This window comes from Lolium rigidum, chromosome 3 (genome assembly GCF_022539505.1).
Source record: "Lolium rigidum isolate FL_2022 chromosome 3, APGP_CSIRO_Lrig_0.1, whole genome shotgun sequence".
Lineage (NCBI taxonomy): Eukaryota > Viridiplantae > Streptophyta > Magnoliopsida > Poales > Poaceae > Lolium > Lolium rigidum.
The window spans coordinates 104050446-104062513 of NC_061510.1; the positions used below are offsets into that span (position 1 = coordinate 104050446).

The 12068-nt window shown below is 46.5% G+C and overlaps 1 protein-coding gene across 1 annotated transcript; it reads right to left on the reverse strand.

Moving 5' to 3' along the window:
- Positions 1-7172: 7172 nt before the first annotated feature.
- On the reverse strand, positions 7173-9972 carry LOC124697921 (E3 ubiquitin-protein ligase XB3-like). Its single transcript, XM_047230444.1, has 8 exons — positions 9790-9972; positions 9632-9691; positions 9465-9536; positions 9264-9385; positions 9030-9170; positions 8810-8917; positions 8438-8690; positions 7173-7907 (listed from the first exon to the last, which is right to left on the reverse strand). The coding sequence occupies exons 1-8, from the start codon at positions 9970-9972 to the stop codon at positions 7482-7484; spliced, it is 1365 nt and encodes a 454-aa protein (XP_047086400.1). The 3' UTR covers positions 7173-7481.
- Between the last annotated feature and the right edge of the window lie 2096 nt (positions 9973-12068).

Below are 12068 nucleotides of genomic sequence, written 5' to 3' on the forward strand. Positions count from 1 at the left end.
TAGTGGGCATGGACCTGTCCTAGATCCCAAATTCAGGAATGTGCCCTGCTACAACTGTGGAGAGTTGGGTCACTATGTAGGCCTCTGCACTAGGATCAAGAGGTGTTTCATATGCAGCAAAACTGGTCATCACAAGGATAACTGTCTTATGTGGTATTCTCTTCTACCTACTGCCCAATACTGGGGGAGTGCAAACCCTGGGCTGGGGTTCTTTCATGTGGAGGTGGAGGGGCTAGAAGCAATGCAATGGTTGAACATGGATAATGTAGGAGTAGTGGTGGTTAAGGAGGGAGAAATTTCTGCTGAAGAGCTTGATAAGTGCTTCAATGACATGTGGAAAGTGAATTGGTTCTGGCAGATTAGACAGATTGCCCCTAAAAAGTTCTTCGTAAGGTTCCCTCCTAGCAAGAGAATCAAAGAGTTAGAGGAGTACCCCTCCATTAATCTTAAGAAGGATGGAGTGGTCATTTACTTTGTGAACTGGGAGGGTGAGGTAGAGCCTTTTGAGGAATTCCAGGAAGTTTGGGTCAAAATCCTTGGTATCCCTGTCAAGTGGTTAACTTGGAAGACTATTTGCCAAGTCTCCACTACACTTAGTGTGCTTGTCAACATATACTGGCAAGGCATTTTCAGGAGTTTCTACAAGGAAGTTAGGGTTAAGGTGGCTGTGAGGGATAAATCAAAGATCCCATCAAACAAACTCTTTGAAATGGAGCAATGTTTCTTCCTGATGGACTTTCTTGTGGAAAATGAAGGAGAAGCCATTGATGTGGATGAGGATGATGATGAAGATCCTGGTCAAGGCAATGAAGGGGGTGCAATTGATGATGACACTAAGATTGGAGATGACTTCAAGACTTTGGACAAAGGCAAATCTGGTGGGAACAACAGCAAGATGGAGACAGATCCTTCCATACCTCCTGGTGGAAGAAGTAGTTCTAAATCTGGTGCTCAACAAAATCTAGAGACATGTGTCCAGGAAAAAGTGTTTGGCAAGGAGCCATGTGTCCATGTTAACAATGCTCTAGTTCTAAGAAATGCTGAAGAGAACATTGGAAAGAATCTCCTTCAACATTTTGATGTTGAAAGTGATGATGAAGCTGAAGGTATTGCACAGAGAGATGATGATTTACTGTTCAACAATCCTGCTCCTGCCATGCCTTCCATGGCATGGAAGGAGAAAAAACAGTGGGGGCCTGTGCAAGCTACAAGGATGAGTTCCAGGATTCCAAGGGATGGCAAGACTGTTATTGAGAAAGCTCAAGATCTTAAGAAGGCAAAAAATCTGGAAGTACCTAAAGGTAATAAGATCCATGGTTTCTCAAATTATTTTTCTGGCCTTGATAATCCAACTTTATTTGATAAAGCAAAAAATGTTGGCATTAGCTTGGGACACAAAAATCTAAATGCTGACTCTATTATTGATAAAATTAAAGAAGCTGAAACAAAAAGGCTTGTTGATTTTCATAAGTCCAACCCTGCAAGTTTTCTTCCTAGTGACATTAGTCTATCTATGGAAGAATTGAGAGTAGGCCTGGAGGATAGGGATGAGGTTATGTCTGATCAGGAGGATAACATTAGTGATGTACCTGATGATGATGAGCCTTAGACACTAGTCCATAGTAGAAAAGGGGGAGAAGGAAATTGATCTTTAAAATGGTAGTAGCTCTAATTTGGAACCCTATAGGTCTTAATAGGCCTAATAAGCTCACTAGAGTGCATGACCTCATTAGAGAGACATGCCCTGATATTATTTGTTTCTCTGAATCAAAAAAGAGGATTTCTCTACCTTACAGCTGCAGCAACTAGATCCAGGAGGGAGGTTCTCTTGGAACTGGTTGCCAGCTGTGAAAACTGCTGGAGGTATCCTTGTTGGTATTAGTATTGAAATGTTTGATATAGTTAAATGGGATATTCTTTCTTATTGTGTATCTGTGCAAATTAAAGCAAAAAAAGAGAATGTTCTTTGGAGAGTCATTGATGTCTATGGCTCTGCCTATGAAGAACATAAATTAGACTTTATCAATGAGCTGCATAATATCATGGCCTGTTGGAATGGTCCTACCCTGATTGGTGGTGCATGGAGCTTAAAAACCCTAGTAGACAATTCTCTTGGGCTAATAACCAAGATAATTTGGTCATGGCCTTACTAGATAGAGTTTTTGTGTCTACTTGTTGGGACTCTCTTTTCCCTGCTAGTATTCTAGCTTCAAAGCCCAGGGTGGGCAGTGATCATACGCCCCTTATTGTTGACACTAGGGCTTTGAAAATTCATCATGATAAATAATTTAGATTTGAAAAATTGTGGCTTAAAATTGAGGGCTTTGAACATGTGGTTGCCAAGTTCTAGCAGGCCCACTTTCATCTCCAAAATTTCCCTGATAGGTGGCAATTTAAAATAAGGAATACTAGGAAGGGCTTAAAAGGTTGGTCAGCCAACATTGAGTCTGCCCAAAGGAAACTTAAACAGGGTTTGGTTGCTGAATATGACTTGCTTGATATTTTATCTGAAACATAAAGCTTGTAACCTGTTTCTAAAACTAGAATGAAGAATATCTCAGTTCAAATTACTAAAATTTGGAGTGATGAAGAAATAAAGGCTAGAAAAAGGTCTAGAGAAAGATATATTTTAGAAGGGGTTCGTAATACTGCTTACTTCCATTCTGTAGCTAATCAGAGGAGGAGGAAGAAGCAAATTTATCAATTGCAAGGTGATGAAGGGATTGTGGAAGACAACAAAGGCATGCTATACATTGCTGTTAATTACTATAAGGACCTCTTTCGCAAGGAACCCTGCCTTGATATTGATTTGTTAGATGATTTCTGGGACCCTGAGGATATGGTGTCCCAGGAACATAATAAGATGCTTGAGGGAGAATTCCTTATAACCCCCAGGTCACTCAAACCCCACATGTCAGTGACAACGGCGGGGGGCCTCTGAGCTCACTTAACACCAAGCGGGGGTTATCGTAGATTATCCCGGACCTGATGGTTTTTTCTTTTCTCTTCTACCAACACTTTTTGGAGCTCATTAGAGCTGATTTCATGGCTACGGTTAAAGATTGGAATGAGGAGAAACTTGATCTTTTTAGATTGAATTTTTCTCTTTTGACTTTGATTCCAAATTAGGAAGCTGATGTTGTAACTATACATAAATTCAAGCCTATTGCCTTAACCAATTGCGGTTTTAAATTTTTTTCTAAGTGTGCCACTAATAGGCTGGGTGTGGTTAGTGAAGAACTTATTTCTCCTAATCAAACAATTTTTATTAAAGGGAGATATATACTTGAAAGTGTAGTATCTGCCCATGAACTTATTCATGATGTTGTCCATAAAGGACAATCTGGTTTTATTTTTAAACTTGATTATTAAAAAGCCTATGACAGGGTGGATAGAGATTTCCTTTTGAGAGTGATGAAGATGAGGGGTTTTAGCCCTAAATGGATGTCTATTATTGAGGGGCTTTTGCACAATGGCTCTGTTGGTGTTAGGATCAATGACTGCAATAGTCAGTTTTTCCTCACCAGTAGAGGTGTGAGATGGGGGGATACTATATCCCCCATTCTTTTCAACTTATGGCTGATGTCTTCACTAAAATCTTGTCCAAAGCTGCTTGTCGAGGACAGATAGATAGACTCATGCAAGAGCTACGGAGGGAAGGAATCATTAGTATGCAATATGCTGATGATACTCTACTCTTCCTAGAAAATAGGTTAACTTCTGCCATAAATCTAAAATGGATCCTGGCTTGTTTTGAACACATGTCTGGGATGAGGATTAATTTTCATAAATGTGATCTAGTCCCTATTAATGTAGTGGAGAGTGATGCACAACTTATTGCACAATCCTTGAGTTGTAAGATGGGATATTTCCCTCTACAATATCTTTGAGTTCCTCTTCATCACAGTAAACTAAAAAAAGAGGATATACAACCTATTGTTGATAAAAATCCTCAAGAGAGCTGTTGGGTAGAGAGGGAAGCTCCTTAATCATGCTGCTAAACTAGAGCTGGCCAGTATTCCCATCTATTTACTTAGTGTGATCAAATTCCCTAAATGGGCCATTACTCTCATTAGCTCTCAGATGGCTCACTGCCTCTGGGATAATTATGAGGGACATCATAAGTATCACCTAGTTAATTGGGGTTTGGTCACTAGAAAAAAAGAATATGGTGGCTTGGGCATTCCTGATCAATCAGAAATGAACATGTGCCTCTTAGCTTCTTGGATTAAGAGATATCATTTAAATGAGAACAAGTTATGGAAGCAGATAGTGGACAATAAGTATAATGTGGGCAATCATAATATGTTCTCTTGCTCTTCTAATGGTGCCTCTCCCTTTTGGAAAGGGGTGTTCTGGACTACCAAAGCTGCTAAGATGGGTTATCAGTGGAAAGTTGGGAATGGTAGGAACATTAAGTTCTGGGAAGATCATTGGTTTGGTTCCTGCTCCCTGGCTATTCAATATTGGAAAGTCTACTTCCTAGTGAATGAACAAAATAAGACCATTGCTGATCTATGGGATGGGTCTTCTTTGAAAATGACCTTTAGGAAATGTTTTGACCATAGATTGATGTTGCAATGGTTGGAAATTCAGCAAATTGCTCAAACTATCCATTAAGTAATACTCAGGATAGTTTGATTTGGAAGTGGGAAGCAAATAGTTTGTATAGTGTGAAATCCTTGTATGCTGTAGTTAACTTTGGAGGGATTAAAACTGTTGATATTCATTGTGTTTGGAAAATCAAAGTACCCCAAAAATTCACTTTTTTCCTTTGGTTACTCTTCCACAACAAACTCCTCACTAGAGATAATTTGGTCAAAAGGCAAAGTGTTGATGATTTAACTTGTGTTTTTTGCAATGAAGTGGAATCTTGTCAACACCTGTTTTTTGATTGTGTGGTTGCCTCTAAAATATGGAAATAACTTGTTACAGCTTTGGATATTAATCTGGTGATCTCAAACATGCATGATGTTACTTCTCTGTGGAATGATAGGAAGGAAAATAAGAAATGCAATATGATTTTTGTTGCTGTTTTGAGAACTATCTGGATTACCAGAAATGATCATGTCTTCAATCGTGCTCAATGGATTGGCATGCAGGGAATGTGGAGACGCTTGGTTTGCAGTTGTGCTCAGTGGAGAATACTATTGAAGGAAGAAGAAAGAGAAGAGCTGACGACATTGCTGAGCAGGCTGGAGAGTTTGGCTCGGCTGCCACCGCTCCTATTGTGGCCGGAGCCTGGCTGACTCCCCAGAAAAAGGCAAGATCGACGTTGGAAGTCTATGAACAGCGCGAGGGGTTTTGGCCCGATGTTGATCACACCTGAAGACCTGGCAAGGACCCTGGAAGCTAACGACCTGATCCTGGTGGGTGATGGAGCAGGTTTCCAAATCCTGAACCGTCGGTAGCTTGGTGGTGTTTGGGGGCTCAAAGGCTGGCCTTCTTATTTTGCTGTTGTTTGTCCTGTTGCGTTCTTCCTTCTATACAATTCTGTCCCCATACCTGGGCATGGGAAGCCCGGCCCGAACGGCCCGACCCGACCCGACCTGGCCCGACCCGGCCCGAACGGCCCGACCCGACCCGGCCCGGGATTTTCGGGCCGGGTCGGGTCGGGCCGTTCGGGCCGGGCTTCCGGCCCATTCTATTTTACGCAGCTTGTCCTTTGCGTGTGATGGTGCAAGACATCGTCAGAGATGAAGCATTGGTTATTTCTGTCTCCCTCTGTTATGCTGCTGGTGATTGCTCCAAGGAGGAGTGGGGAGGGGGGTTGAGAGAGGCGAAATGTGGAGTAGGAGCACCGATTCCAATAGCCTTTGGTAGATCTTTTACAGAGAAACTCAAATCAAAGGTTCCACATTTTTAAGTTCCATCGTGGACTGATGTGGCCATAGATCGTGAATGCGGCCTATCACCTACAGGCTACAGCGCGAGCAATCAGGCACTGTGCCGGGTCAATCGTGTTGGACAAGTTTTCTGGGGCGCCATGATCCCGTCAGTTTTCATGGCAGCATTTGCCGGGTCGATAGCAGAGACTAGCAGCGCGCACACCTAGATGCAGATGCGACCACACAAATCTGAAGCTCTTTTTAGGGTTTTGCTTCGCTTTTTTTAACGAACCCCGCAAGTATGAAAATGACTTGGCTTCACTTTGAGAGGCTCAACACTGGAGTACGCACCGCTCTCGATGTGCATAAAAATGTTGCAGCTACCACAGTTTTTCTTCAGTCTTTGGTCCTTTTGAATGCTTTTGGTCCAGATTCCTTAAAACCGTTCAAGCAAGATTCTTGCAAAAGAAGAAAACTGCGAATTACCTGTGTCGTCTTTCCTTCTGCGTGGACTGGACGATGGTTCAGTGGCTCAGTGTTACAGTATCCTTGTGCCTGCTACAACATAAATCCTCCTCTCATTTCTGGCAAGGAATCCTGTGGCGTCAAGTCGACTCTCTTCGGTTCCTGCGAAAGTTCAGCCCTCATCCAAGGTGTCAGCTCATGTAATATCCACACAGACACAGACACAGTCGCTGTATGCATGTATCCCCTGTTCTTCTGAAACATGCTTTGCCTAGACGTTGAACTGAGCCATCCCTCTGCAGCTCATCTAGATATACACAGCGAGCGGCTACGTCCTGCCAAGCAAGCTCTGATGAACCCCTACCCATACCTCTCCCATCTCAAGAACGCACATGACGAGTACTTGTCGGTCAATTTCGTTGCCCATTTTTGCTAGGGCTGGTCCATGTGCTGAGTAGCATAAGTACAGATTAACACATGCTGGTTGGGGACAAACCCATGAAGGTGACTGGTGCACCGGTGGCGATTCCTCCACCCCAGCAACAGTTAGTCCGACGGGAAGCTTGCCAAGGGAAATCGTCCCCAGTTTGTACGACCGCGAGGGGATCCTAAGCTATCCCCGGTGGTCGTCAGATTCAGAATAGAGACTCATGGTCCTCAGATTCAGAAAGCACAATCAAGCCCCGGTGGTCATCAGATTCAGAAAGCACAATGAATCGGATGCCCATAAAACTAGATAACACTAGGAGATCGAAGCTCAATTATATGTAGGGAACAACACCTGATCGGCGTAGCCTCGGGGGCCAAAGACCAATCAATTATGTTGAGTCACATGGATTTGTACCGGGGTTCCTCATTATCATATCATCCCAACTTCTCTGAATCCGGACATGTACAACCTTTCATTTCGACAACTTCACGGGAGGGGATGGGGGCTACAGGCAAGGACTGCGCGCGCTCTTATTCGGACTGGACCTACTAGTCTACAACTTGGGATTGAATCTACATACACAGAAGCATGGAAGAAGAACAATTGCCCCAAAAATATAATCTACAAAAATAGTACACTAGCTCCAGCTCCAGCTCCATGATTGACGATGACGTATCGTGACGCTCCGCCATAGTAGTCGCACTGACTGACTTACTGAACGAACGAATGAATGCCGAGGGAGCATTCCGTCTGTCTGTCTACGGCTTGTCGTCGTCGACCTGCAGCAGCTCGGTGCTGTCGGCCTTGCGCCGGCCCATCTTGCCGATGGACGAGGCGATGCTGCCCATGAGGCTGCTGGTGCTGCCCCCGTCGCCGCTGAGGTTCAGGGACCGGCGGGACCTCCGGTGCATCGGAGAAGACTGCAGCCTGTCTTCTCCTTCCTCGTCGTCGTCTTCGTCCTCGTCGTCGCCTGCGGTGGACCTGGTGGCCACCGCCAGCCGGGTGATGCTGCCGCGGCAGAAGGGGCAGACGGGCATCGGCTGGCTGTGCGTGGCCGGGTTGGGCTTGGTGTGGCAGCACAGCGCCAGCGTGCACGCCGCGCACATCTGGTGCCCGCACTCCTGGACCTCGATCGTGCACGCCTGCTCGAAGCAGATGCTGCACACCTCCTCAGCGCCGCCGCCCTGCAAACACCATCCCACCTTGCTTATCAGAGAGCTGTCAATCTGAACAAGATCAATCGGATCGAGAGAGATGTCGATGCAGATGCAGGATCGTGTATGCATGTGGAGATCGTACTACGTAGCGTTTTGAATAATGTTTCGTGCATATGGATCACTCAGACGTGCGGCAACCGATGAACATTTTCGTGCGAGGAGGTGCGTGCTTACGCGGCCACAGCTTGACACCTAACTTGCCATTACCAAGAGGAACAATATTAGACTAGTACGCCAGCGGCCAAATTAGCTAGCCCTTCTTCTCCCTCGGATCAACATAAACATTATACAAGTACGCTTTGGGGCAAGTGGCCCTCCATGTTGAAACCTGACGGCACGTTAGCTGCAACCAACGCAATCATGAACTACTTGGATTCAGCTACCCGTGAAATCTTGATTGATTGAGATTTGATCATAAACTATATGTAGAAACTACAGATGAGATCGGTAAACGGAGTGTAGTAATTTGCAAGACAAGGCTTGGCAGTGTACGGTACCTCGGAGATGGTGGCGCTGTCATCTGAACGTGAGGGAGATGGTGCCGAGTTCTTGGCCCCTTTCAGGATCCTCTTCTCCCTCTCCCTGTTGGCCTCCATCAGAGCCGCCTCCAGCAGCGCCTTGGCGTCCGGTTCCAGCTCGGTGATGAACTTGAGAGGGGACGGCCACACCAGCGGCTCTGCCGACGACGGGTTCAGCAGCGCCGCGCACGCGGCGTGCCCTCGCTTCACCGCAACCTCGTATGGAATTCTCCTGCAGTAGAGACCAATCCGCATCGATCAGATTAACCAACAAGAATGATGGCTTCAGACGGTTAATCTTTGCTGAATTTCAACAGTCTTTGTTCTTGAAAAGTCTGACGGAGGACGCACCCGACGGAGTCTCGCTGGAGACGGTCGGCGCCCCAGGAGAGCAGCTGCCGGACGCAGTCGAGGCTCCCGCCGCGCGCGGCCAGGTGCAGCGGCGTGCTCCCGGGGAATCTGCAGCAGGGAAACGCGCGAGCGCTCGCGTCAATGTCGCAGCTTTTTTTTCCTTTCTAAAATGGTGCGAATTTTGGTTTTCAGTCAGCACAGGTGCGGTCTTTGACTTTACCCGAAGGCGCCGCTGGAGGCGGACACGATGGCGCCGCTCTCGAGCAGGACGTGGACGCAGCGGCGCCAGCCCTGCCGCGCCGCCAGGTGCAGCGGCGTCGCCCCGGTGTCGTCCCGCACGTTCACGAACCGCGCGTACCCCCTGCTCCTCCAAAACAACAGCTGATGAGCCATTAGCAAACGCTAGCAGTTGCAGAGCGTGGCAGCAATGGGGGTTCCGGGAAGAAGGGCCAACCAGGATTGCGACACCGGCGAGGTCCGGGCCGCCGAGAGGATGGCCCGGAGGCAGTCCGAGTGCCCGTAGTACGCCGCGTAGTGCAGGCACGTCCGGCCGTGCGACGAATCGAACATCAGGATCTGCACACCGGCACACAGATAATTCAGCTCCAATCCAAGAACAGTCCCAATCGGAGAAGGCCGTGTCCGGAAGACTCACATTGGCGCCGGCGTCGAGCAGTCGTCGCACGCACTCGGTCCGGCCGTGCATCGCCGCCAGCATCAGCGCCGTCTGCGACAAATTAGGGACCACGATGTGAGGACAATCTTCCTACCCACGGGGAAGAGGAAGAGGACAGGAAAGGAAAGCTAGGTAGCGTGACGAACCTGCTTGTGGCGGTTAACGACGTCCGGCTGCACGCAAAGATCCAATGCCATGGAGACCACCTAAGAAAAGCAAAAGAATCAGCACGCGAGCGGCGAGAGATTGTTGGAATCGGATGAGCACACGGCAGCATAAGGTGGTTCGGTCGGTGCTTCCGTACCTGGAGGTGGCCGTGGGCGGCGGCGATGTGGAGTGCGGAGAGGCGGTCGAAGAGCGTGGTGCGCCGGAGGAGGGATGGGCGGGAGGTGACGGCGGCGGCGAGGCGGGCGAGGTCGCCGGACTGCGCCGCGCCGAAGAAGTCCACCTCCTCGCTGGGGCGGCCGCAGCTGGCGCCGTGCCCCATCGCCCGCCACGCCGCCCGGCGAGCCGGCCGCGCGCGGTGGCCGGCGGGGAATAATGGGGAGGAAGGGAGTGCGAGCTTGAGCGTGGGCTGGAGGAGTGGGGCGCGCTGGCGAGGCGAGCTTAATAGCAGTAGTGCGTGCGCTTTCTTGTGGTTTTAAAAAGCTTTGCCTTCGCTGATTGCAAGATTTTCTTCTCGTGGATAAAGATAACCTGCACCTTTCGCATGCGACGATATTTCACCTGAAATCTATCTTTACAAGCACACCGTCACCATCACCGAGATAAATGGATCTTTTCCCTTCCTGACTTACGACACAAGAAAATTGAGTCTTTATCGGCACGATGTTTCTTACCTCGTGTTGATTCATCTTGGTGCTATTTAGAGCATCCTCAGCAGTTTTAGATTACTATGTTGGGTTTGCAAACAGGAGAGACAGGGTTTAGCACTCTAAAAAATATCTGCTTTGCTAGCCTTTCTAAAACTGGATTGTCAAAACCAATGTGTATCACAATGACTTGTGGGGTCTTTATCGGGAGGATTTCTTACGAGATTCCTTAGGCTGTACTATTTATAGTACTCGAGTACTACTACTCTGCTTATCTACTTGTATCACTTACTTCTACTCCCTCTCATCTATATTACCTGATGGTAAAATAGATATATCTACAATTAAAATGTATTTACATATACTTTAAAAAAATGTTTCTACATAAATCTATATTAGCTTCAACTAATATGAATTGGAGGGAGTTGTATAACTGTGCAAAGTTTGGTTAAACTCATTTTTTTAAAAAATTACTGATTATGTAGAAAAATTATCAATATCTACACATATCACTATTTTTATAATCGTAAAAAATATATTTTTATATTATACACATTTATGCTTTACAAATTAGTATTTTAGCATATATATTCTTACTCAAACATTACCAATTTGGACTATGACTAAACTTTATAGGTGAAGTAATATGAAACGGAAGGAGCATATTCCAAGGAAAAAACGGGGCTCCAAGTGGTTTAGCTTCAGCAACTTGGTAGTATTTCACCAATGTTCTAGCTAAATTGGTGTTAATTGCTATGCTACATCAATACATCTTCAAATCCTAACATTAAGAGTTAGTGAGTAGCAGACTAACACTTATGAGCGGGTACCTGTAACATCCCAGGTTTAGAGGCTAGAAAAAGAGAGAATACAGATGTGTGCATTGCATTCATGAATAGAAAATCCGGGGAATTTTGGCGCTTTCAAATAAAACTTGTCACAATGACTAAAGTTTCACTTGACTTGATGGAATTGAAGTGGATCATCAAGTCAAGCGCTATAAACTTCAATGTGATCTTTGCTAAAACATTGTTTTGGGAGAGATGATTTGATATATGGGTTAGATTAAATAGGATTAGCTTTACAATAACAACACCCTAAGTGGGGATCAAATAGCACATCTTATAAAGGATCATACCATGGTATTTTTTTAAACAACACATGGATGTTTATTCAACTACCAACCAAAGAACGAAAAGAATTGAGAAACTATTGTTTACTTATCTTTTCCATGTCCTTTTTACTTAATCAATATTCCTACCATGATTCTGTAGGATAACGTTGCGTAGAAAACAAAAAATTTCCTACCGCGAACACGCAATCCAAGCCAAGATGCAATCTAGAAGACGGTAGCAACGAGGGGGTATCGAGTCTCACCCTTGAAGAGATTCCAAAGCCTACAAGATGAGGCTCTTGTTGCTGCGGTAGACGTTCACTTGCCGCTTGCAAAGCGCGTAGAAGATCTTGATCACGATCGCTTCGGCGCCACGAACGGGCGGCACCTCCGTACTCGGTCACACGTTCGGTTGTTGATGAAGACGACGTCCACCTCCCGTTCCGGCGGGCGGCGGAAGTAGTAGCTCCTCTTGAATCCGACGGCACGACGGCGCGTTCCGGCGGGCGGCGGAAATGTGCTCCTCTTGAGGATCCGGCGAGCGGCCACCCGAGCGAGGCGTGGTGTCGGTGGTGTGGAGAAATCCGGCGGAGCTTCGCTTAAGCGTGCGGGATGTGGTGGAGGAGAGAGACCGCTAGGGTTTGGGGAGAGAGAGGG